This window comes from Aulonocara stuartgranti, assembly GCF_965226115.1.
Source record: "Aulonocara stuartgranti genome assembly, chromosome: 4".
Taxonomy (NCBI): domain Eukaryota; kingdom Metazoa; phylum Chordata; class Actinopteri; order Cichliformes; family Cichlidae; genus Aulonocara; species Aulonocara stuartgranti.
Window position 1 is genome coordinate 31372979 of NC_138942.1, and position 23907 is coordinate 31396885.

General features: G+C 44.8%; 1 protein-coding gene across 1 annotated transcript; it reads right to left on the minus strand.

The window, feature by feature from the left end:
* Positions 1 to 3699: 3699 nt before the first annotated feature.
* Positions 3700 to 23845, minus strand: engase (endo-beta-N-acetylglucosaminidase). Its single transcript, XM_082530966.1, has 14 exons — positions 23488 to 23845; positions 21670 to 21746; positions 21385 to 21586; positions 19580 to 19728; positions 19260 to 19414; positions 16324 to 16472; positions 15982 to 16150; positions 15804 to 15910; positions 15300 to 15411; positions 9715 to 9902; positions 9441 to 9583; positions 7870 to 7969; positions 7669 to 7780; positions 3700 to 7154 (listed from the first exon to the last, which is right to left on the minus strand). The coding sequence occupies exons 1-14, from the start codon at positions 23571 to 23573 to the stop codon at positions 6777 to 6779; spliced, it is 2127 nt and encodes a 708-aa protein (XP_082387092.1). The 5' UTR covers positions 23574 to 23845; the 3' UTR covers positions 3700 to 6776.
* Between the last annotated feature and the right edge of the window lie 62 nt (positions 23846 to 23907).

Genomic DNA, 23907 nt, shown 5'->3' on the forward strand with positions numbered 1-23907 from the left:
TCTAGTGGGGGTGGGGGGTCATAGTTTGGTCCCGCCTTCACTGTTGTGATTGGTGTGGGGGTAGGGACAGGCTTAGGGTGTCGGGGGGTTCCCCGGAGGCATCTTCCTTGGGGGGCTCAACCCGGGGTAGCGGTCATGTCCGGTTAGGGGCTCTGTTGGCTCTCAGGTGACTGTTTCCTCACGGCTGCGTGCAGCGGGGCTAGGGGAGGGTCTGTGCTGACGGACGTGGGTTACTGACCTGGTAGCCTGGCTGCCCCTGGTTGGGTCCGGGATGGGCGTGAGGTTCTGGGGGCGCTCCGTCTCTGGGCTGGGGCCCGGGCCGGGCCTCGGGGGCTTGGGTCCTGGTTGGTGTGTTGCCGGGGTTGTGGGCGGGTGGGTGCATGGGGGCCCAGCCCTGGAGCAGGGTGCCGCCGGTGCATCGAGCCACCTGGGGGGCTCTTCAACTGGTGGGGAAGATTGTCACATCTTGCAGGAGCTTTCCTCTCCTCAGGGGCTCTCTCTGCAGGAGGGGGAGATACAGGAGAGGTGGAGGAAGATCTCAGCCTGGGTGTTTATTGTCCTATGTAGTCTGGAAGATGAGTGGATGGTGGAGTGGGTGCAGTTTTATCTGTGGTGGGGTTGGGTGGACTGTCCCGGGCTCTGTGGGGCCGGGAGGCGCTGCTGCGCTGGGCCCCAGTCTGGATGGGCCTGGGCCCCCTTTCCCTGGCGGGTCGCGGAGTATGGGAGTGCCTACTGGGGTCAGCAGGGGAGCTGGCCCCAGGGAGGGGTCACGTGCCCCTCCCTTCCTTCCCTCCCCATCTCCAGCTGCCTCCCTCTTCCCGCTCCACCACAACCACCCACACATGCAGGACCTTGGAGTAGGGGTAGGCATGGGTACCGGTGTCCGGTGCCATGATGGCACCGGTTCTGACATAAACGGTAGTAACCAGACCGAAAAGCAGCGCACATTTCGGTGCTTTATTTTGGTGCTTTTTTTTCCTGAGCTGTGATAAACTTCTAGCCAATCATTTTACGTTTCCGAGGATAGTAGGCGGGGCCAGGTACGTACGTTCTGTTAGAGCAGAGCTACAGATTAAAAATGCCCAAGGCGAAGCGGTCAAAAGTCACAGCAAAATATGCAAACTCAGCAGCCTGCAACAATTGCTTTAAGCTGATACTGTGATACTGTCAAAGGAGGTAACACCAAGAATCCGATTAAACAGCTGGCGACGCATAGCGTTTTTTTTAAAGCCGAGAAATGCGCCGTATTTGATAGCTTGCTGCGAGACCTCACACCGTGCACGTCGGGTGGGTTGCCAGTTATCGGACCCGGAGCAACATCCCCCAAAAACCCGAAGAATAGAGTCCTGGCCCCTAGCCCTGCCAGTGTAGCAGAAATGATGACGGGTGATGATGGCAGCAGCAGCCGTTCTTCTCTGCATGAGTAGCTTCATGTTGTTCGTGTGTAATTTACGTTGAGTAGGCTAACCACGTTATTACATTAATGCATGTAAGGTGAACTAGCAAACATCATCATAGCTACATGCGGCTGTCTTCTTGTTTGATGGCAGGTACTCCCTTCACCCTGGCCAAAAAGGCTAAAATGACTAAAGAAAAAGTGGGAAACAGTTAAACATGAGAGGTTTTTGGACAAAGTTTGTGTTTTTTCCATTGATTAAGCACTGCTTCCAGCCAAGAGTGATGCCATATATGCCCCATAGCTGCAGAAAAGGCTAACATTGTTATCTTTTTACAAAAAAAACCAGCTGAACATGAGAGGTTTTTGGACAAAGTTTGTGTTCTCCATTCTTTAAGCACCGGTTCGAGCACCGTTTAAGCACCGGCACCGTTTCAAAAGTACCGATTTGGCACCGGTATCGGATAAAACCTAAACGATACCCATCCCTAAGTAGGGGTATGTCACCAGGGTGCAGAGGAGGCTACCCCCCGTCCCCTTCTGGCTGCCTCTGCCTCAATTTTATCCCACAACTTAGACATTCACATTACTCACACTCTCATTACACATACATATAGGATCTTTGGGGTGGGCACGATACACGGAATCCAAAGTACCATCAGGGTGTACACCTCACCCCTGGCGTCGTTGCCCACCTCTCAATGTTAAATACACGTAGACATTGAGGGCTAGCAGGAGGGACCATGCGCTTACCTGCTGCTCTCTGGCAGGTAGCTCCATGCCCTCCTGGGTTTTAAATGCATCAACACTACAATGAGCGGGTGGAGGGAGGTTTGGAGTCTTCTCTCACCCCCATTCTCTGCGACCTGCTGGAGCGGGGGGGCTAGGAGGAGGAGTTGGCCGTCCGACTGCGGTCTGGAGTGTGGTGCCTCCCTGCTGCTGCGGAGTCGGGGCGGTCTGCCTCCCCCCACCGCAGGGAAAAGGGTAACACCACCTGGGTCTGGATGCAGTTCCCCCCTCCAGGGGCAAGGGTACCTAGACCCGGTTCGTAGAGTACGCTTGGGGAGTGTGATCGTGTGTACAGCGTCTCTTTATGTCTGTCTCCACGTTGGTTGAGTGTGGAGTAAGTGCATATGAGAGCATGAGGGTGGGAATGGATGTTTGTATCTGTGTGTGCCTGTATTTCTGTGTCTATATGTCAGGTTGGGTGTCAGGCGCCACCTCTCTGGGGACATCTCAGGCCCTCCAAGGTTTGGAGGGCCTGAGGTTTCTATCTCCCCCTACCACCACTTCCCCTGCCAGTGGTGGACTCCCTCAGACATCGGTGCGTTGGTGGTTCTTTGTGTCCGGGGATGGGCGTCCAGGTACACACCGGCTCACTCCTTGGCGGCCGCTTATCGGGGCCTGGCCTGGCTCGCTCGGGCCACTTCGGAGGTGGGGTGCCCTCGGCCTCTCGGCCTGGGGCTCGGTCACTCAGGCACGGCTGGCTGCCGGCGGAGCTCACGGGCGCGTCACTGCAACTCCCCCTGGCTTCTGCTCCGCGGCTGCTGAGTGAGCCCTCATCTGGGACTCTCCTCAGCTCTTTCTGGGACAGTGGCGCGGCTGCCCCTCTGTTGGTCTTCCTTGGTCTCTTGTGTTCTGGGGGCCTCTGGATGTCTGGAGTTTTGATCTCCTCCATACCTGCTTCATACCCTGGAGGACGGGGCTGTGGCCCCCCCACACCCTCTAGCAGATCATTACATGAAGGAACCTTTAAAAAAAAACAAAACAAGCGCGTCCATGCTCACAGGTGTACACACGGGTGATCACACCCACAAACTACACCCTTTTTGGCTCCTACCTCAAAGCACACTGTGTTCTGTTGATCTTATGTGCTGCACAATAATGTTTAATATTTAGTATTTACTGTCATGTTCCCATAATCATTGTGATGTTGTTTATTCTATTACTCTTGTTTTCTTCTGCTTGTTTTCTTTTTTCTTTCTCAGCAGGTGACCCAGGTGATTGATATATGCATTTTTTTTCTTCTTTTTTTTCTGCTCATTCTGTTGGTTTTTGTTTTGTGCCCTTCTCCCCCGTCCCTCTTCCCAGCTGTTTCTCTTTCCCTCTTTCTTTCTCCCCTTCTTTCCCCCAGTATTCAGTAAGTGAAAATAAAATAAACAATAAAAGGTGAATCAAATGGACCATTATGGCAAGGCTGGGATGGTCAATTTGGTAAAGTAAATCCGTTGGGCATCTTTCTTTGCCTTTAGGCAATAATTCTGATACAAAAGAGCCAAACGGGACAGGCAAAAAAAAAAAAAAGAAAAAAAAAGATGTATCAAAGAATATATAAATAAAAGATAAAAAGATACCGGCATAGTATGTTAGCATGCTAATATTAGCATTGTATTAGCTTAGTTATTATAGCAGTTAGCATGGCTGTAGATTTGATTGTATTCACTTATACAGACTGTGATTAGATATTCAGACAAAGACATAAAACAGTATAAGGCAAGGCAAGGCAAGTTTATTTGTATAGCACAATTCAACAACAAGGTGATTCAAAGTGCTTTACAGAGACATTAGAAACAAAAACAAATAAAAAGCATGGTTTAAAATTGATTAAAACAAGCAAACAAACAAACAAACTAATTAACAAACAAACAAAACAGTATATAAAATCAAAACAGATAAAATCAGAACAATAGATAAAATCAGTAGTTAAAATGTTAGTTTTGAAATTTAAGCTTAAAAGTGTGGATTTGGTGCTTTATTCAAATGCAGCTGAGAACAGGTGAGTCTTCAACCTGGATTTAAATAAACTGAGTGTTTCAGCTGATCTGAGGCTTTCTGGGAGTTTGTTCCAGATATAAGGAGCATAAAAGCTGAATGCAGCTTCTCCGTGTCTGGTTCTGACTCTGGGAACTGATAAAAGACCGGATCCAGATGACCTGAGGGATCTGGAAGGTTCATACTGGGTCAGGAGGTCACTGATGTATTTTGGTCCTAAACCATTCAGAGCTTTATAGACCAGTATTAGAACTTTAAAGTCTATCTTCTGACGGACAGGCAGCCAGTGTAAAGACCTCAGAGCTGGACTGATGTGGTCCACTTTTTTGGTCTTAGTGAGGACTCGAGCAGCAGAGTTCTGAATGAGCTGTAGTTGTTTGACTGATTTTTTAGGTAGACCTGTAAAGATGCTGTTACAGTAATCAAGCCTACTAAAGATGAATGCATGGACTAGTTTTTCCAGGTCCTGTTGAGACATCAGATCTTTTATCCTTGAAATATTCTTGAGGTGATAGTAAGCTGACTTTGTTATTGTCTTAATGTGTTTTTCTAAGTTTAGATCTGCATCCATCACTACACCCAAATTTCTCGCCTGGTTTGTGGTTTTTAGATGTATAGATTGAAGTTCTCTGGTGACCTGTAATCGTTTTTCTTTGGCGCCAAAGACTATTACCTCAGTTTTGTTTTTGTTTAGCTGGAGAAAATTGTGGCACAGCCAGTCATTAATTTCCTCAATGCACTTACCAAGAGCCTGTACAGGGCCTCGGGCTCCTGGTGACATTGTGATATATATTTGTGTGTCATCTGCATAGCTATGATAGTTTATTTTGTTGTTCTTTATAATCTGTGCCAGAGCATGTAAATGTTAAACAGAAGGGGTCCCAAGATGGAACCTTGGGGAACTCCACATGTGATACTTGTCTGATCAGATGTGAAGTTACCTATTGATACAAAGTATGTCCTGTTTTCTAAGTATGTTTTGAACCAGTTTAGTACAGTTCCTGAAAGACCTGCCCAGTTCTCCAGTCGTTTGAGTAATATGTTGTGGTCAACTGTGTCAAATGCTGCACTGAGATCCAGTAAAACTAAGACTGACATTTTTCCACTGTCTGTATTCAGACATATTTCATTAAACACTTTGGTCAGAGCGGTTTCAGTGCTGTGGTTCTGTCTAAAACCTGACTGGAAGGCATCGTAGCAATTATTCTGTTTTAAGAAGTAACTGAGCTGTTGAGAAACTGCTTTTTCAATGATCTTACTTAAAAATGGGAGATTTGAGATCGGTAGTTGTTCATTTGTGTCTTGTCAAGATTGTCCTTTTTCAGTATAGGTTTGATTACAGCAGTTTTTAGTGGTTCTGGAAACACACCTGACATTAAAGAAAAGTTGACGATCTGTAACAGGTCTGACTCTAAAGTCTTTGAGACCTTTTTGAAAAAGCTTGTTGGCAGGACATCTAAACAGCAAGAGGAGGAGTTCAGTTGACCTAAGATGTCCTCCAGGTCTTTGCTGTTAATAGGGTGAAACTGTTTGATGGTGGACACAGTACATATCCTGGATCTGCTGTTGATGTACCAATTGCTTGTCTAATCTTTTGGATTTTTTCTGTGAAGAATTTGCCAAAGTCATTGCAGGCCATGGTTGAATGAAGTTCAGCTGCCACTGACACAGGAGGGTTTGTTAGCCTGTCAACTGTAGAAAATAAGACCCGAGCATTATGGCTGTTTTTAGTGATGATGTCAGAGAAGTAGGACCTTCTTGCACTCCTCAGTTGTAAATTATAATTGTGAAGTTTCTCTTTATAGATGTCATAATGAACCTGGAGGTTTGTTTTTCTCCATCTGCGCTCAGCTTTCCTACACTCAGTTTCTCCATGGAGACTTTTTCCTTCCAGAGATAACCTTCACCTTAATGGGAGCAATTGTGTCCATTACATTTAACATTTTTGCATTGAAGCTATTGACGAGCTCATTGACTGACCCTCTGGCCAGGTCAGGTGTTAATGGGAAGACCTGGTTAAAGATCTCACTACTGCCTTCAGTTATACACCGTTTTGTGATCACTGCTGTTGATATATTTGTGTGGGCTGTATAAGGGTAAGGTGCACCTTTCTTTTGTTTAGAATGCTACTGGCTTTACACATAACTGATCAAAACTATCAAATTTAACAAATTTCTTTCTTTCTTTTCTTGTCTGGAATGCCCAGACACCAGACTTATTTGACCCAAATATGGATCATATTTGCATTTTCGTACAGGTTACATATTGCTTTTATCCCTTCAATTTAAATTTTTGAAAATATCCTTTAGTTATCCAGTTTTATTGTTGAACATTCTTGTTAATAACTAGATCTTAAACAGGATGTAAAATGTTACAAAGCTGTATTCATAAGTATACTTACACAGCCTCAATTCACATTTCACAAGATGTTTGACATGTTTCTTTAAGCTTCTACTACACTGGGACGAGATTGGTGATTACATCACTGATGCACACTGATCCTGAAACAAATTAAGGCATTTCTCCACATTCTGCTTCACAGGTGTGATAGTAACAGTCGTAGCATGAGAGTAAATGAAGATGCTACTGGTTGGTATTTGTGTAAAATTCATTTCGAGGAATCCTTTGTGTAGCTGAGGCTTCTTCTTCCCCAGTGGCTCTCTGGGACTGGGAAACCCATCTTGATCACTGGCTCCACCACCAGCTCCAACAGGCCAGGAGGTTCTGGCACTCTCAGTTCCGTCACCCTGAACAAATTGGAATACGAGCGACCCACCAGAACCAACTGACCGGGGGGGATGCTGGGATGAGGTCCTCTCAGCTGTCGCCAGTACACCTTGAAGTGACGTACGAGGTTGCCAGGGTAGTCCCAGCGCAGAGTGGCGTTGAGGAGTGAGGTTCCAGCCCCACGCAGCCACACCACGTCATCAATGCACACACCGTGAATCCTGTCTGGGGGCACCTGCAGGCTAGCTACATCTAAGACCTTGTAGAAAGAGACGAATAAGAAACATGCTAGAACCAGATTTAAATTCAAATTTTGAATAGATTACTTCTCAAAGAAAACTGGTAACCTTACTGCTGATATTGTTATAGTTGGCAAAAAACCTCTGTCCATCATTTCTTTGTCTGTCTTGAAACCTGTTCATTTAATCAGCTTCAAACTTGGAGTGTATTCTCCCAGTTTAATCTCAAGTGGACTGGAATAAACATATTTATCAGTAACTTTACATTTGTCTTCATGTCATGTGTGGCTAATAAAATGTGTACCAAATACCACAAAATAACCCCACACAAGCCCAGTGTGTAGGGCTTATTTTTTGTTGTTGTTTACCTTATGCTTTTATTTTGTCGTACTGTAAGGTGACCTTAAAGGTCTTTAAAGGCGCCTATAAATAAAATGTATTATCATTATTATTTATGGATCCAAGCTTACATTCTAATCTCTAACAGCAGGCACAGAGTAATACATCGAGGAGTACTTGCTCCCACTGTCTCACCATGAGTTCTCCCACCCTGCAGCTGAAAGGCCTGTCCTCAGGCTGTCCGATGCGTTCGATCTTCACACAAACTTCTCGAAGAGTGCAGCAGTGAAGCTCCAGCTGTGAACACCTGCTCACAAACATGGGGAAAAAAATAAGTCCAAGAACTTCAACTCTTTGGAGAAATTAAAATCACTCAACTGTTAGTGCTCCACACACCTCATGGTCCAACCATTGTGGTTCAAGTTTCCACATAGCTGAGTGAACTTGTTCACTAACTGGTGCTCGTCATCCAGTACTTCAGGGGATACACTGTTAACTATAGACACACAAAAACACCCAACAACGACTCGACTTGCTGTGTGATTTGGAGGCAGGATCACAAACCTTCAATAAATGATGAAGTATCAGCAACTGTGTGAAACTAAAGCCCCTAAGCCTGACCAACAGCACTATGTAATAAATTGAGACATATATATATATACATATACATATATATATATATATATATATATATATATATATATATATATATATACATATATATATATATATATATATATATATATATACACACACACACACACACACAACATGTACTGGTGCCTTTTATAGCACCAGTTCACCTCAGCACACTGTTTAAGGCCTGTTGATCAGCATCTTGGAGAACTTGCCACAGTTCTTCTGTGGATTTAAAATGTCAGTATCTTATGTCTCCTCATGCAACCCCGGACATAATCCCCGGTGTTAAGATCAGGGCTCTGTGGGGGCCACACCATCTGTTGCTGGGCTCTTTGTTCTTCTTAAAATAAGATAACAAATATTTTATTTATCCCAGTGTTAGATTTTTTTAATAGCAGTTAAAAATTAAGTTAAACAAACGTACTAAATGGCCTAAATCATGAGGATACTCCTTTATGACTCTGGATGGATGATGTGCTGCTAAAGGAATTAGGGACCAATAGGATGGCTCTACAAAGGTTTTGTTTATTGAATATTGGTTTTTGTATGAGACCTAATGGCCTCGAAGTGCCCATACTGTGCTGTAAACATGTTTAAAGTTCTTTATTTGCAGGTCTGCCAGAACAGGTTCGCGCAGTAATGTTCAATAAACACATTTTCCTCATCCAGAACATCGCTGCAACACTTCTTTTGACAAACTCTATATTTTGCCTTCCGTCTCTTTGAGAAATCACAAGAGAATTGAGGCGTCAAAAGCAAAAAAACCCATATCTCTAAATAAATGGAATTATTCTGATTTAAGCAAGAGTTTTGCTTAGAGTGTCTATAAGCCAGACTATTCTCACAATCATACAGTTTAATATTCAAACAGCTCAGTGCCAACGCTGAGGTTTTAACCTGTGGAATCCAGAAACCAATGGATGAGTCTCTTAATCCATCTTTTGTATACAGTCTATAGTTTCCAGCCATTGAAGAATAGTAATTTCATATAGTTTGGATTGAAACACTGCAAAGTCTAAATATCTACACCACTCACCAAAGGAAGGGTCCTTTTTCTCGTTTTTAAAGAGGCACTCGCTGGGTAAACTGTCTATAATGAAACTCAATAAGGTAACAGTTTATAAAAACAACCAACAGCCGTACAAACTTAATTTCACACATGAAAATCAGTCAGTTTTTAATTAGTCTGCTCCTTAAATGTTCTCAACTATAATGTAAACCAAACTAAAACAGAGAGGGTTTTGACTGTGCGAAATGAGTAGTGATTCCCTGTCAGGCTTAATGGTGGTGATTCAAAAAGATTTTTTGAAGGGTCTTAAGAAACTCACGTTGGATTTCCTGGACATCGACGTGTGTGCACTGACTGGCATCAGTCGTCTTCAGCTCCAAGGAGACTGCGATCTCAGGAGACGCCTTGTAGATGAGGCTCACCAGTGTACTGGACGGCAGGGGTACATGGATGGAGAAGATCCTGAATCAAGGGGAAAAAAAAGAGAAATGAGCTGTTCCATATGTGCCTTAGACTGCAGTTCTGAGTTTTCTATGTGAAAATAAGGTAGAAACTAAAACAAAATAAAGCCTCAATCAAACAAACCCACACACTTGGCACAAACTGGAGTGGTGTGGCTTGCAGGGATGAGTCCGTCGAGCAGCAGCGAACAACTTCCATTCCAGGCGTCCTTCGGGCAGCCAGAGCTTCTCAGCCACCCGAGGCCCCCTAGAGTCTGGTGGTAGTACAAAGGCTGAATCTCCTGGGCTGTCAGGTTGAACCAGCTGCTATTTGTCTCATGCTACATACAGAAAAAAAAAGAGTAAAAAATACAAAATTACTCTGCACATTTTTAAACAATGTTAATAAACTAATAAAGCAAATAGTACACTTTAATAGGTTTGACAAGTAAACTTTTGAGTAACAGGTAAGCTTTCAGCTGCTTACAGCTTAACGATGACCTGTAAAACATTACATGTTACAAACCTCTGTAAGCATGTTAAGGTTAAAGTTCATGACCATACAATTAGAATAAGACTGGCTTGTTGCAATGGTTGTAGGAAAAGTCCACTTCTCTCTGAACATGAGAAGACGGCAGCATGGTTTAGGTTTGCAAAGTTGTTGTGTCTGAACAAACCACAAGACTTGTGGAATAACGTCCTTTGGACACACAAGGGGAGGTGCCTGCACCACATGTGAAAACAAACACCTCATACCAACTAACGAGCAAGGTGGTGCAGAGATGACGGTTTAGGTTGGTTTTCAGAGGATGGGACCCGGACACCCTGCTGACCCTGAACTCCTCCGTACACTAAACTAGTCTAGAGTCAAATGTCCGGCTGTCTGGGCGATAACCGATCATCTTAAACACACAAAGTAAATCTACAACAGAATAACTGAAAGTGGTTCAAGACGTTAACAAGAAGTGTACTTTGTTTTTCACGGACTAATTCTGGAGTTTGTCTTCTTTAAATAAATAATTACACTGTTGATGATGTTTGTTTGTTTTTTAAATTATCACCTGATATGCAAAATTGTCTTTCCATCCATCCATCCATCCATCTTAATCTGCTTTATCAGAGGCCGGGTCGCGGGGGCAGCAGCCTAAGCAAAGAGGCCCAGACCTCCCTCTCCCCAGCCACATCCTCCAGCTTATCCGGGGGAACACCAAGGCGTTCCCAGGCCAGCCGAGAGATATAATCTCTCCAGCGTGTCCTGGGTCTGCCCCGGGGCCTCCTCCCGGTGGGACATGCCTGGAACACCTCACCCAGGAGGCGCCCAGGGGGCATCCTTGTCAGATGCCCGAACCACCTCAGCTGGCTCCTTTCGATGTGGAGCGGCAGCTGCTCTACTCTGAGCCCCTCCCGGATGGCCGAACTTCTCATCCTATCTCTAAGGGAGAGGCCAGCCACCCTTCGGAGGAAGCTCATTTCTGCCGCTTGTATCCGTGATCTCGTTCTTTCGGTCACTACCCACAGCTCGTGGCCATAGGTGAGGGTAGGGACGTAGATCGACCGGTAACTTGAGAGCTTCGCTTTTACACTCAGCTCCCTCTTCACCACGACGGACCGGTGCAGCGCCAATCCGTCTGTCGATCTCCGGCTCCCTTCTCCCATCACTCGCGAACAAGACCCCGACATACTTGAACTCCTCCACTTGGGGCAGGAACTCATCCCCGACCCCGGAGTGGGCACTCCACCCTTTTCCGGCTGAGAACCATGGCCTCAGATTTGGAGGTGCTGATCCTCATTCCCGCTGCTTCACACTCGGCTGCGAACCGATGAAGCCAACAGAACCACATCATCCGCAAAAATCAGAGATGAGATTCTGAGGCCACCAAAGCGAAAGCCCTCCGCCATTTGGCTGCGCCTAGAAATCCTGTCCATGAAAATTATGAACAGAACCGGAGACAAAGGGCAGCCCTGGCGGAGCCCATCACCCACCGGGAACGAGTCCGACTTATTGCCGGCAATGCGAACCAAGCTCTTACAATGGTTGTATAGGGATCGAATGGCCCGTAGCAATGGGCCAGACACCCCATACTCCCGCAACACCTCCCACAGGACACCCCGAGGGACACGGTCGAATGCCTTCTCCAAGTCCACAAAACACATGTAGACTGGTTGGGCAAACTCCCATGCACCCTCAAGTACCCTCGAGAGGATAAAGAGCTGGTCCAGTGTTCCGCGACGAGGACGAAAACCGCATTGTTCCTCCTGTATTCGAGGTTCGACTAGCGGACAAACTCTCCTTTCCAGCACCCTGGCATAGACTTTCCCAGGGAGGCTGAGGAGTGTGATCCCCCTGTAGTTGGAACACACCCTCCGGTCCCCTTTCTTAAAGATGGGGACCACCACCCCGGTCTGCCAGTCCACAGGTACTGCCCCTGATCTCCACGCAACATTGCAGAGGCGTGTCAACCAGGACAGCCCTACAACGTCCAGAGCCTTCAGGAACTCGGGGCGGACCTCATCAACACCAGGGGCTCTGCCACCAAGGAGTTGTTTAACTGCCTCAGTGACCTCGCCCCTGGAAATTGGCGGGTCATTCCCCTCATCCCCAGACTCTGCTTCCTCCTCGGAAGACGTGTCGGTGGGATTAAGGAGGTCCTCGAAGTATTCCTTCCACCGCCTGACAATTTTCTCAGTCGACGTCAGCAGCGCTCCGCCAGCACTATACACAGTGTAGGTAGAGCACCGCTTTCCCCTCCTGAGACGCCTGACGGTTTGCCAGAATCTCTTCGAGGCAGTCCGAAAGTCTTTTTCCATGGCCTCTCCGAACTCCTCCCACACCCGAGTTTTTGCTTCAGCCACTGCCCGAGCCGCATTCCGCTTAGCCTGTCGATACCTGTCGGCTGCCTCCGGAGTCCCACAGGCTAACCAAGCCCGATAGGACTCCTTCTTCAGCCTGGTGGCTCCCTTCACCTCTGGTGTCCACCATTTGGTTCGGGGATTACCACCACGGCAGGCACCAACCACCTTTTGGCCGCAGCTCAATGCAGCAGCTTCGGCAATGGAGACGCTGAACATGGTCCATTCGGACTCAATGTCCCTAGTCTCCCTCGGAATGCTGTTGAAGCTCTGCCGGAGGTGTGCGTTGAAGATCTCGCGGACTGGGGCCTCTGCTAGACGTTCCCAGCACACCCTCACTACGCGTTTAGGTGCACCAGGTCTGTCCAGCGTCCTCCCCCGCCACCTGATCCAACTCACCACCAGGTGGTGATCAGTTGACAGCTCAGCCCTGCGACCATATGTCCAGAACATATGGTCGCAGGTCTGGTGATACGATTACAAAATCGATCATCGACCTACGGCCTAGAGCGTCCTGGTGCCACGTGCACTTATGGACACTCTTATGTTCGAACAGGGTGTTCGTTATGGCCAAACTGTGATTAGCACAGAAGTCCAATAACAAAGCACCGCTCGGGTTCAGATCAGGGAGGCCGTTCCTCCCAATCACGCCCCTCCAGGTCTCGCTGTCGTTACCCACGTGAGCATTGAAGTCTCCCAGCAGGACAACAGAGTCTCCAGGTGGAGCACCTTCCAGCACCCCCCCCCAAGGACTCTAAGAAGGCTGGGTACTCCGAACTGCCACTCGGCGCATAAGCGCAGATGACAGTCAGGACCCGTTCCCCGACCCTAAGGCGCAGGGAACAAACCCTCTCGTCCACCGGGAAAAACCCCAACATACCGGCAGCAAGCCGAGGGGATATTAGGATACCCACCCCAGCCCGCCGCCTCTCACCAGGGGCAACTCCAGACTGAGACAGAGTCCAGCCCCTCTCCAGGAGACTGGTTCCAGAGCCCAAGCCATGCGTAGAGGTGAGCCCGACTATATCTAGCCGGTACCTCTCAACCTCACGCACTAACTCAGGCTCCTTCCCCACCAGAGAGGTGACATTCCATGTCCCTATTGCCAGTCTTGGCAGCCGGGGGTCAGTCTGCCAGGGCCTCCGCTCCTGGCCGCCACCCGGCACACAATGCACCCGACCCCTATGGCGCCTCCTGCGGGTGGTGGGCCTGCGGGAGGATGGGCCCATGTCTCCTCTTCGGGCTGTGCCCGGCCGGGCCCCATGGACTAAGGCCCGGCCACCAGATGCTCGCCCTCAGGCACCCTCCCCGGGCCTGGCTCCAGGGCGGGGCCCCGGTAACCCTATCCCGGGCAGGGTAAACTGTTCCCCCGATATTCTTTTCATAAGGGTCTTCTGAATCGCTCTTTGTCTGGTCCCTCACCCAGGACCAATTTGCCATGGGAGACCCTACCAGGGGGCAAAAGCCCCCAGACAACATAGCCCCTGGGATCCCTGGGACACACAAACCCCTCCACCACGATAAGGTAGCGATTCAAGGAGGAGAATTGTCTTTCCTTTACATAAAAAAATGTAAAGTGTAATATGAGTATTCACTGTTGTACTGGTAACAGTGAATACTGTCCTTTTTCTTTTTTATGTAAATTGTCTTTCCTTTACATAAAAAAGAAAAAGGACAGTATTCACTGTTACCAGTACAACAGTGAATACTCATATTACACGAGTAAGCCCTCTGATCCAAAAGCACAGGCTTCAGCTTGGTCTTGGCTTCAGACAGTTTCTTCTATTCTATCTCTATAGTGATGTCAGTGAGATCATTACCAGAGGGGGACACCCTAAATAAGGCCATCTGAGTCACAAAGCTCTCTGTAAGTACAGAAGACCACCCACCTGCTGTTCAAACCTTCTGTTTGTGAGGAAAAGCTCTGTTTAGAAGAATGGGAGACGGGACAGCAATGGCAAAGCAACTTAAGGAGTGTACATCAAAGCTATACAACACCTCAGAAATCAACCCTTTTCTACACAATCTATGACGCTAACACAAAGTTAGCACACCCCTTCACACTAGCCAAGCAGATGAAACTTGACTGGGATTGAAAACAAAACAAAAGAAGTGATGCAACAGCTTTTAGAATCACACCTTGTTCCAAGTGTACTCAGATCACTGTCAGCCCTGTAAACTGCTCCAGGGCTGTTTTTGACTTTGCCGTGAGTTTTGTGGTAAAACTTCAAAGAAATATCTTATGGAAGTTTTCCTTATTAGGATAGAAATATGTGCAAGTATGTAGGAGCATTTCTTTTAGGATTCATTTTAAAATTCTTTTATTTGCTTTTAAAGCCCTCCATAGCCTAACCCCATCTTATCTCTCTGAGCTGCTACAGCCTTATACACCCACCCGCTCTCTCAGGTCAGCTGATCAGCTGCTCCTGAATGTACCCAGGGCTGAGCATAGAGGAGATCGTGCGCCAACCTATGGAACGATCTCCCTTCAGAGAGCAGACAGGCTTCTTCTCTACCTGTTTTTAAATCACTCCTGGAAACCCACCTCTTCACCCTGGCCTTTGACACCACGTGAGATTTTGGTTTTTATTTTTAGTGTTATTTTAGTTGATTCTATGCTGTTTTATCTTGTTTTTTAATATAGGGCTGTTTTAATTTTTATGTATTATGTGTTTTATTTATTTTTGCTGTCTTCTGTTATTCTATTGTTTTTAACTTATTTTCTGTACAGCACTTTGGTCCTGTGCTGGGTATTTTAAAGTGCTTTCTAAATAAAATGTGAGCAAAAGAAAGTTTAGTGTCATATTGTTATTGGCATTTACACAGGGAGTAATGCAAAGGTAATACATGAAGCAGTGTAATACATAAATAACGCTTTACTTCAGTACCTGTCCTTGCCAGTAGACGGCATTCCCAAAGCCCTGGCAGAAGGAGGAGACGAAGGGGAGCGGTGAGGCTAGTCGGTGGATGTACAGGTAGTTTGACAGAAGAGCCCAGAACCTGCACAGAGGACAGACATCTCAGTCTTTACACTGACTAACATGCCCCACATATTGTCTATATTTGAAAGATGGATGCTGTGTCCAGTTCTCAGAAGTGTTGCAAATGCACAAGAACCTTAACTTAGCATTTACTCCAACAGCCAGCAAGGAGTGATTGTAAGTCTGAATGTGAAAAAGGCTCTCAGCTTCCTCCCCCTATTATGGTTCTCATTAGAGCCCAAAAGGACTGACAAGTGAGAAGTTACTAGCCTCTCAGTGCACAATCTCACTTCTGCTGCTCACTGTTAAAAAACAAGACAGTGATGGCTAAAGCCTTCAACTTATGGTGCCTACACCCATCTATAAATACAGTCTGATTTTTTCACAGAGTAGATGTTGCACTAGTCTCACTTGTCTTGATTCTTGCGGAATTCACTCTTATCCTCATGAGTCTCGTATACCCAGCCAGGAGCAAAGATGGCTACAGAGAAGTTGTGCCTTCGAATGATCTCCAGCGCCTGCAGACAACCAAAATCAGACGCTGCACGGTACAAGCACAAGCTGGTAAACACAATTCACAGTTTCTTACCTTATTTGTCTCAAACATTCCTCCTACTACCTCTCCTCGAGCAAACACATCCACTCCAACATAGATGTCAGCTTGGCGGTCTTGGAGCGCCAGGTTATTCATCTCCACTAGGTTCTCCTCCTTCCAGTTGTAGTTGGTAAAGAGGCCATCGCAAGCATCAAAAAACACCCTGGTATGGAGATATTGACACGGATACATAACTGTTTGCCAGGAACTGACAGGCTAGAAGCAATCGTGATCTAAAAGGTCTGACACACTTCTGTGGACCAAAGTTCTCTTTTTCAGTCTTTGTTTTTGATCAGATGCTATAAAGGAAACACGTTTTGTTTTTTTTTAATCTACCTGTTGGACTGGTTGAGCTCATTCTGCCATTTTAGCTCTCCATTGTCAAGTACACTGTCGTACCACAGCACAAGGCTGCCGGACACTCTCTCGTGCATCTGGTCTGTCAGATAGCGCAGGAACAGCGGCACATTTCGCACTGCAACCTCCTGTAAGCAGAGAGCAGCACACATGATCCATCTGCTACAGCTGCAAAGACTGACACTGTCATGCAATCGGTTTACTTTTTCCCAAAAGGTAAGCACAAATCAAAGCACACATCAGTAGTACAGCGGTCCCTCGCTATAGCACGGTTCACCTTTCACGGCCTCGCTGTTTTGCAGATTTTTTTGTGCAATTTTGCATGCTTTTTTTTTTTTTTTTAAATACACAGCGAATTGTGTTCTGCATGCTGATTGGCTGTAGACCATTGTCAATCGTGTCGTGTCTCCTGTCCAGTAAAGAATGCGTTCAGCTTGTCAAATTTACATAAATCTTCAATTGCTAGCAGTGTGACTCTGAAGTGCTGCACTGTGTGTTTGTACGTTTTCTCCCCAACAAACACGGCAATGTCAACGAAACGTTTTATACTACTGGACTTATTTTTCTACAACGGTTTGAACTTTAAGTCTTTAAACAAGAGAGAAAAGTGTGAAAATGTTCATGCCTGTCTGAAAAAAAGTGTATATAGTGAGTAGTGAGGGGTTTTACATTAAAACATCTCTAATAATTGTAGAAAATAAAGCTGACTACTTTGTGGATTTCACCTATCGCGAGTTATTTTTAGAATGTAACTCCTGCCATAAACGAGGGACCGCTGTTTCTGATTAAATCATTTCTTTGATCTGCTCCAATAGATGGTAGAGTAAAAGCTAAATACTCACAGCCTGTTATTAATGACAGATGTAGGATTTGTTTTTGCTTCTGTGGCTTTTTCAGTGATTTAATAGGTTTTCAATAAGATTGCATAAAAGCTGTCTGTAATCCTTCCCCTCTACATCTACTGACAAAGATGTAGAGGGTGCTGCCATTTCTGGGAAAACGGTACATTAAGATTTACAACATACAATTAAGTATTGTGTAAAAGATGACTTATTCGTCTCAGTCCAGTTTATTTTTTTAAGTGTTATTAAAAAAATAAACAGAAAAAAATTTAGGCTTTTTTCCTTTTTTAGATAGTTAAGAATAGAAACTGGAGACAGAGAGAGTGGGAAGATGGAACAAATGGCATCCGGTTGAAGTCAAACCTGCCACTGCATTACAGTTTTTCTCAAATGCTAAAACACATGTCACAAACGTTACCACCAGGTCCCCCAATGTCCAAACACAACACCCTTCTCTAAAGCTACATAAACACAACCACACCTTCCCACTACAAAACTCAAACTCCCACACCAAGAGAGCAGCTCGAAGCTGTCAAAACTGTAAACACTATACACAGCATTACACACTACAGCAAAACAATTGAAAACACAATGCTCAATTTGTGAGAAGGTTCTTTGTTTCATAACTGCCAATGCATATTTTAGAAACTATACAGTAACGGATCGTCGTAGATCTCTGCAGAGGATTAGGCATTTAGATTTGTGAGTTTCATATGAGTAGTATAAATCTATAGAAAATCCTGCATGTACGTACACTACTGTAACACAACTCAATGCAAAAACAGAATCTATTGCACACAACAGTAATCTTGAAAACATGAACAGGGTGTGAAGTTTTTTTATTTACGTTATTCACACCACACACACACCACAATCACTGTGCGGCATCATGTCGCTGAGCTGTTGCTCGCATCTCGTCCGTAATGATGGTGCGAGGTTGTCTTGCTCTCCCTCCTGGACCTTCTCCTCTCCCATGTTGGCCTTCTCCTCTTCCTCGTTGGTCGCTCCTCTTCCTCCTCTCATTTGAACTCCTCTTCCTCATTGGCCTGCTCCTCTTCTTCCAGGGCCAGCTCTTCTCCCTCCTCTGCATCAAATTCCTCTTCCCCTGACTCTGCCTTCATTCATTGTGTTTGTTTGGAACCTTCAGCATACTGTGCACTCTGAACTTGCTTTTACATGTGGGTACAGCATTAGCAACAAGTGTCTTCAATTTTGAGTCATTGTGTGTAGTGAATGACGCCAGGTGTGTTCCCTGTGTTCAAAGATTGGGGACTGTGGCAAGCATTTTGCATCACATGGGCTTTCATTTGAGGATATGAGCAGAGTTGTTTTGCAACATGTGTTTTAGCAAGGAAAAATGTGTTTAGATTTATGAGTACAGAGGGTTGTGTTTTGTGAATTGTGTCTTCATGTGACATGTGTTTATGGTACTGGAATATGGTGGCTACATTTAGTAAATGTGTTTAGACTACTGGTCATTTGGGTTACAGGATTGGCTTTTGTGTTTTAACATTTGAGAAAAACTGTAAACACAGGTTCATTATGTCAGCTACACTGGCACCCAATATGTTGGCTTTGTAATCATCAGGAACTCTGTCCCTGACTGCCTCCTAATCCATGCCATTCCAAGCTATGGTAAATTCTTGATCAAGTGCAGGAGTTTATGTACCTGAGGGTCTTGTTCATAAATGAGGGCACAAGCAGCAGAAATGAGCTTCCTCTGAAGTGTGGCTGAGCTCTCCGTTCAAGATAGGATGACGAGTTTGGTCATTAGGAAGGAACTTGGAGTGGAGCTGCTGCTCCTCCACATCTAAATAACCCAATTTAGGTGATTCGGGCATCTGTCTACAATGCCTCCTAAATGAGGTGTTGCGAGGAAACCCCACAATAAACACAGGACACACTGGAGGGATTATATCTCTTAGCTAGCTTGGAAAACACCTGTGAGTACCCTGGATGAGCTGGAAGAGCTGACTAGGGGTAAAACTTGGTGCCGGTTGGGAGATGGATTAAAAAATTGGCTGTATTTCCTAAACATTTTGTTTTAGAGGTGAGCACAGAAGCTTTACTCACACTGAGCTTGTTCTCTATGTTAATGAGCCAGCCGTCAAAGCCAAAACAGTGGCTAATCTGGACAAGTTTATCAGCTACTCTCCGGTACGACTCCTCATCTTTCAGGAAGTCTTCACACATCGCAGCTCCATTTATCCACTCTGTGATGAAAGTCCCTGTAGACCACAGCAGTTTAACATTTCAAGACAAGAAAAGATACCATTTCTCTTTCTGCCAACATACTCCTTTTCTTTTAGTATATCCTACATTTAAAATTTATGATGCTATTTCAGACGTACTAAACTGGGTCTGGTTCTGCTTTATTGAGACTTTCTGCTCACCAATAACGATGACTCCATGTTTGTGTGCAGCATTGGTCCACACAGCCGGAGGAATAGTTACCAGGTGGTGTGAAAAGTAGTTAAAAATATCGATGTACTGCCAGTGGTAGAAAGCATATGGAGCCTCTGCATTTGTGCCCTGAACAAACCTTAGAGGGGAAACAGAAGAAAGCCTGTGTGAGACCAGTACAACAGTGTGACTGTAACAACATCTCCATGAACTTAAACCAAAGAAATAAAAGCTTAAGCCACAAGTTTAGGCTGTTCTAGGTAAGGTGTATCAAACTGTAGCATTTACAGTACATGTAGTTGGTTGTAACTGGATGTGTGTTGGGATTTACAAGCATTTCGAATTTTCTTCTAGCTGGGAACAAGTGACCTGACATCTTTTCTCCAGAGGAAGAAAATGTGTCAATCAGATCTAAAATAATTTAAAGTAGTAATGAAACTCTACGCGTTTTAAGGTTATTTTACGGCATGGAGCCTCACTAAAAACTGTCATGCATACAAAACTGCCGTTTGCTGCAGTTTTCTTAAGTAGCTATACCATGGTCTAAGGCATAGTTTGTGGGCTGGCCCTTGATGGATCTCAGAACTGGGCAGAGCGGCAGCCTGCAGCCAGTTAGAAGCTAATCAGTTGGATGACCTGGTGCAGTGTCTAAGAATAATTCAGAATGAATAATTACAGATTTTAATATAATACACTGGTTTTAGGGTGGACCCTTTAGTTATTAAATCAAAGGCAGGGGATTAGTTGTGTTGACCAAATCTTTTCAAAGTAAATTAAAGAACTATTTGTGGCAAAGATGATAAGAGGAGAATATGTCCAATATTGTTGCAGTCGCTTACGCACGCACGCACGCACGCACACACAATGCTAACTAAAGCCACAAAGAAATTATGCTTTCAAAAAAAATTGTTGGTAAGATAAAAAAGACAAAAACCGCTCTGTATCACCTGTTTGCATGTTTTCTGACCGTCTGCACTGAGACAGAAGCAGCTACTGTCGATGTATTAGCCTTCCCCGTCACAAACGCTAGCTCACAAATTTAATTATTCGGCTGCTCCATGGCCTGTTTCCTGTCACGCACGCTGCTGTTTTGGCTGCAGCTCATTATTATTGTAAAAATATGCCACTTTGACCGTAGGCCTGCTGATATATTGCGAAAGACACTTTGTTTTCTAGGGCTCTCATAAACATAGCTTTTGTTCATGTATAGAATCGATCAGCATTGAGCATGATTGCAGGTGTTAGGGTAAATGACGCAAAAATGCCACTGAAAGTGGTTATATGGAAAAGGACTAATATACAAGGACTGCTGATTCAGCGTGGTCCTTGTGTAAGAGTACCAAACAATCAGGATTTAACACCATAACACACCCACACATATCATTTTTGTGCTTAACATGCACGGACAGAAGAAGGTTATTATTTAAAGCACCATAGTAAACTGCTGTATTGATAGTCTATGTTAAAATACGAAGAAAACTATCACACCCTATTATTAAGACAGACAAATATCTGACTTTAATTACAGTTTTGTATTTCAACAAGCTAATTAAATATAGATATTTGCCAAGGCAACAATTTTAGCTGTACCCTTTACCCCAGTGGCTTTAACCCTTTTTATAAGGTCAGCATGCACAAGGTTTGGGTGCTCTGTGATCATATCGCAAGGTGTCACATTAAGGTCTGTCAGCAAGATTAGCCAGAAATCACCGTGCTGAATCTTATGATTCAGAAACGTGAAGCATAGACAAAGAAAGTGCGTATCACATGTTGGCATGGCTCACTCGCTTCATACCTGTCATCAAGGTAGCCACCCATCATGTCATGAGACACCAAGGTCCGTCGCAGACAACGGTCCAGAGGAGGCTCTCTAGGTGCCAAGGGGACAACTGCCACACTGAAGGGGTTTGCCTTACTTCTTGTCCACGACAACAGATCCTCCATTGATTCAAGACCGCAGGTGATTGGTTCAGTGGTGTCAGCATCATAATGTTTCTCTTGAAGACAACAAGAAACAGCATGTACAAGAATGTACAACATACCAGCTTTAACTCAGATCTTTTTAGACTTGTAACCTTACTAGGTAGCGGTGACGCTGTATACGTGACGACTTCACAAGTAACTGAGTCCGTGGGCTGATCCAAACAAGATTCCAACCTGATAAAGGATAAGAAACCAGGAAAAGGTTTTTTTTAAAATTGGTTTTTAAACTAATCTGATGTGACAGTATTTCCGAAAAAGGTTCCCAGACATCAAAAATTTTTCTGACAATATTGCAATTAATCGGTTCCCAGACAGAGAAAATTCCCTTAACATAAAAAAGTTGCTCTGGAAGAGTCCTGGAAGAGTCCAGCACCCACCGGAAATTAGTCCGAATTGTTGCCAGTGTTGTGCCAGAAAGTGATCGCCTACCAAAACCTGATTTCCAGTGCTTCCTGGTTTTTATGTGTAATCTCTTTGTGTATGTTGGTAAATAGACTTCAGTGAAGAGGGTTTACAAAGGGGTTATATACAAAATGTAAAAATTACATGTTTTTCAAGTATCTTTATAACTCTGTGTTATTGTACTTACATTATAACCAATCTGGTCCTTTTTGTCCACTTAAAATATGTTTACAGAACTGTTGTTATAGTTGTTGCAATATCTTCTGTCCTCTTGGCCAGATTGCTCTTAAAAAACACATTTTTAACTGGATAAATAAAGGATATATAAAAGTCACTGCCAAAAACTGATTACGGCTTCTACCTTGTTACAAGAATGCTGTTTGTGGTTCAAGATGACCTGATATCATTCATACATACATATATTTGACATATGTCTCACATATTATAGACCAACAAGTTATTTATAGCAGTTTAAATACGAGCAACCAGTTTTTGGCAAATACCGGAAATCAGTTTTTGGCAGACGATCATTTCTTGGCATAACACCGGTAATGTGGACAAAGCTCCCGTAACAAGGACTGAATGGCTAATAACAATGGACCGGACACCCCATACTCCCGAAGCATCCCCCATGGGACACTCCAATGCCTTTTCCACACACTCTCAAATATCATTGAGGGGATAAAGAGCTGGTTCAGTGGTCTGCGAACAGGACAAAAACCACCTTGTTCCTCCTGTATCTGTCGTTCAACTAACAAACACTCTCCCTGTCAAACAAACAAACTGTGGTTTATGAAAAAGTCCAAAAACAAAACACAGCTCGGGATCAGTTTAGACAGGTCGTTCCTCCCAGTCACGCTCCTCGATGTCTCCTTGTCGTTGCCCACTCAGTGACTTCAATAAGCCTGGCTACTCTGAACTGTTTGATGCATAAGCACAAACAGTCAGGAATCGTTCCCTGACCAGAAGGTGCAGGGAAGCAACCTTCTCATCCACCGACGAGAACCCCAATGTATCTGGCATGATCCCCATAAATGATCATTCCCTTCCTGCTTCCAGTAATGTGTCCCGTAGTTTTCTCCTTTCTCTTCTCCTAGGTGAAGACGGAGCTTAACTTGACAAGACAGAAGATCTTGACCGGAAGTTCTCTAACATAACTTTTTTTTGGCAACGTGATCGATCATTTCGTATCCTCTCTTTGAGATTTAAAAATCAGTTTTACAAAAGACACCTGACAAATATCTCATAGCATTTCAATAAAGACATTTCAAGTGGCAAAAAGGTGATTAATTATAATATCAAACGCAGAGCAGGAAGAATAGCAGACTGTTAAACATACTTGCAAAGCTGTTCTTTGTTTTATATTTAACGCCATAGGTTATGTTGACTACAGCCTATTTACCAAAATAAATAAAGATATAAGGCATAAAAAAAAAGAAATACGTATATCGGGAACTTTTAGGCCTAATTTTCACACAGCAGGCAGAAGGGCTCTCCTGACTAAATGTTGTACCTCTTTCCTGCGACACCATCACTTTCCTCTCCGTTCTTTCTTTTCCTTCGTAAAGGAAGCTGGATTTCCTCACCACTCGATGCCATTTCCCTGAATTTCGTGCAGAGAGTAATGAAGTGTCAAGTTATCTGAAGACATGGAAACTGAAACGGCTTTTCAACCAGTGAGGACGTCGTTCTCTCTCTCATTCTCTCTCAAGTTAATAGGCGGTTGCAGACAGCTGAAAGGTGCACACCACCACCTACTGTACAGTGTGTACATCATCATGTTATTAACAAACTAAATCAGCTCCCAACCAGCTGTGTTTCTCTCAAATAACAAAAATTGCTTTCCTAGTTCCTTCTTCTCTTAGTCTCCTTCCTACACCTTCAGCCCCGCCCATCTGTTCCCCCAAATATCCATCAATGACCGTTCCCTTCC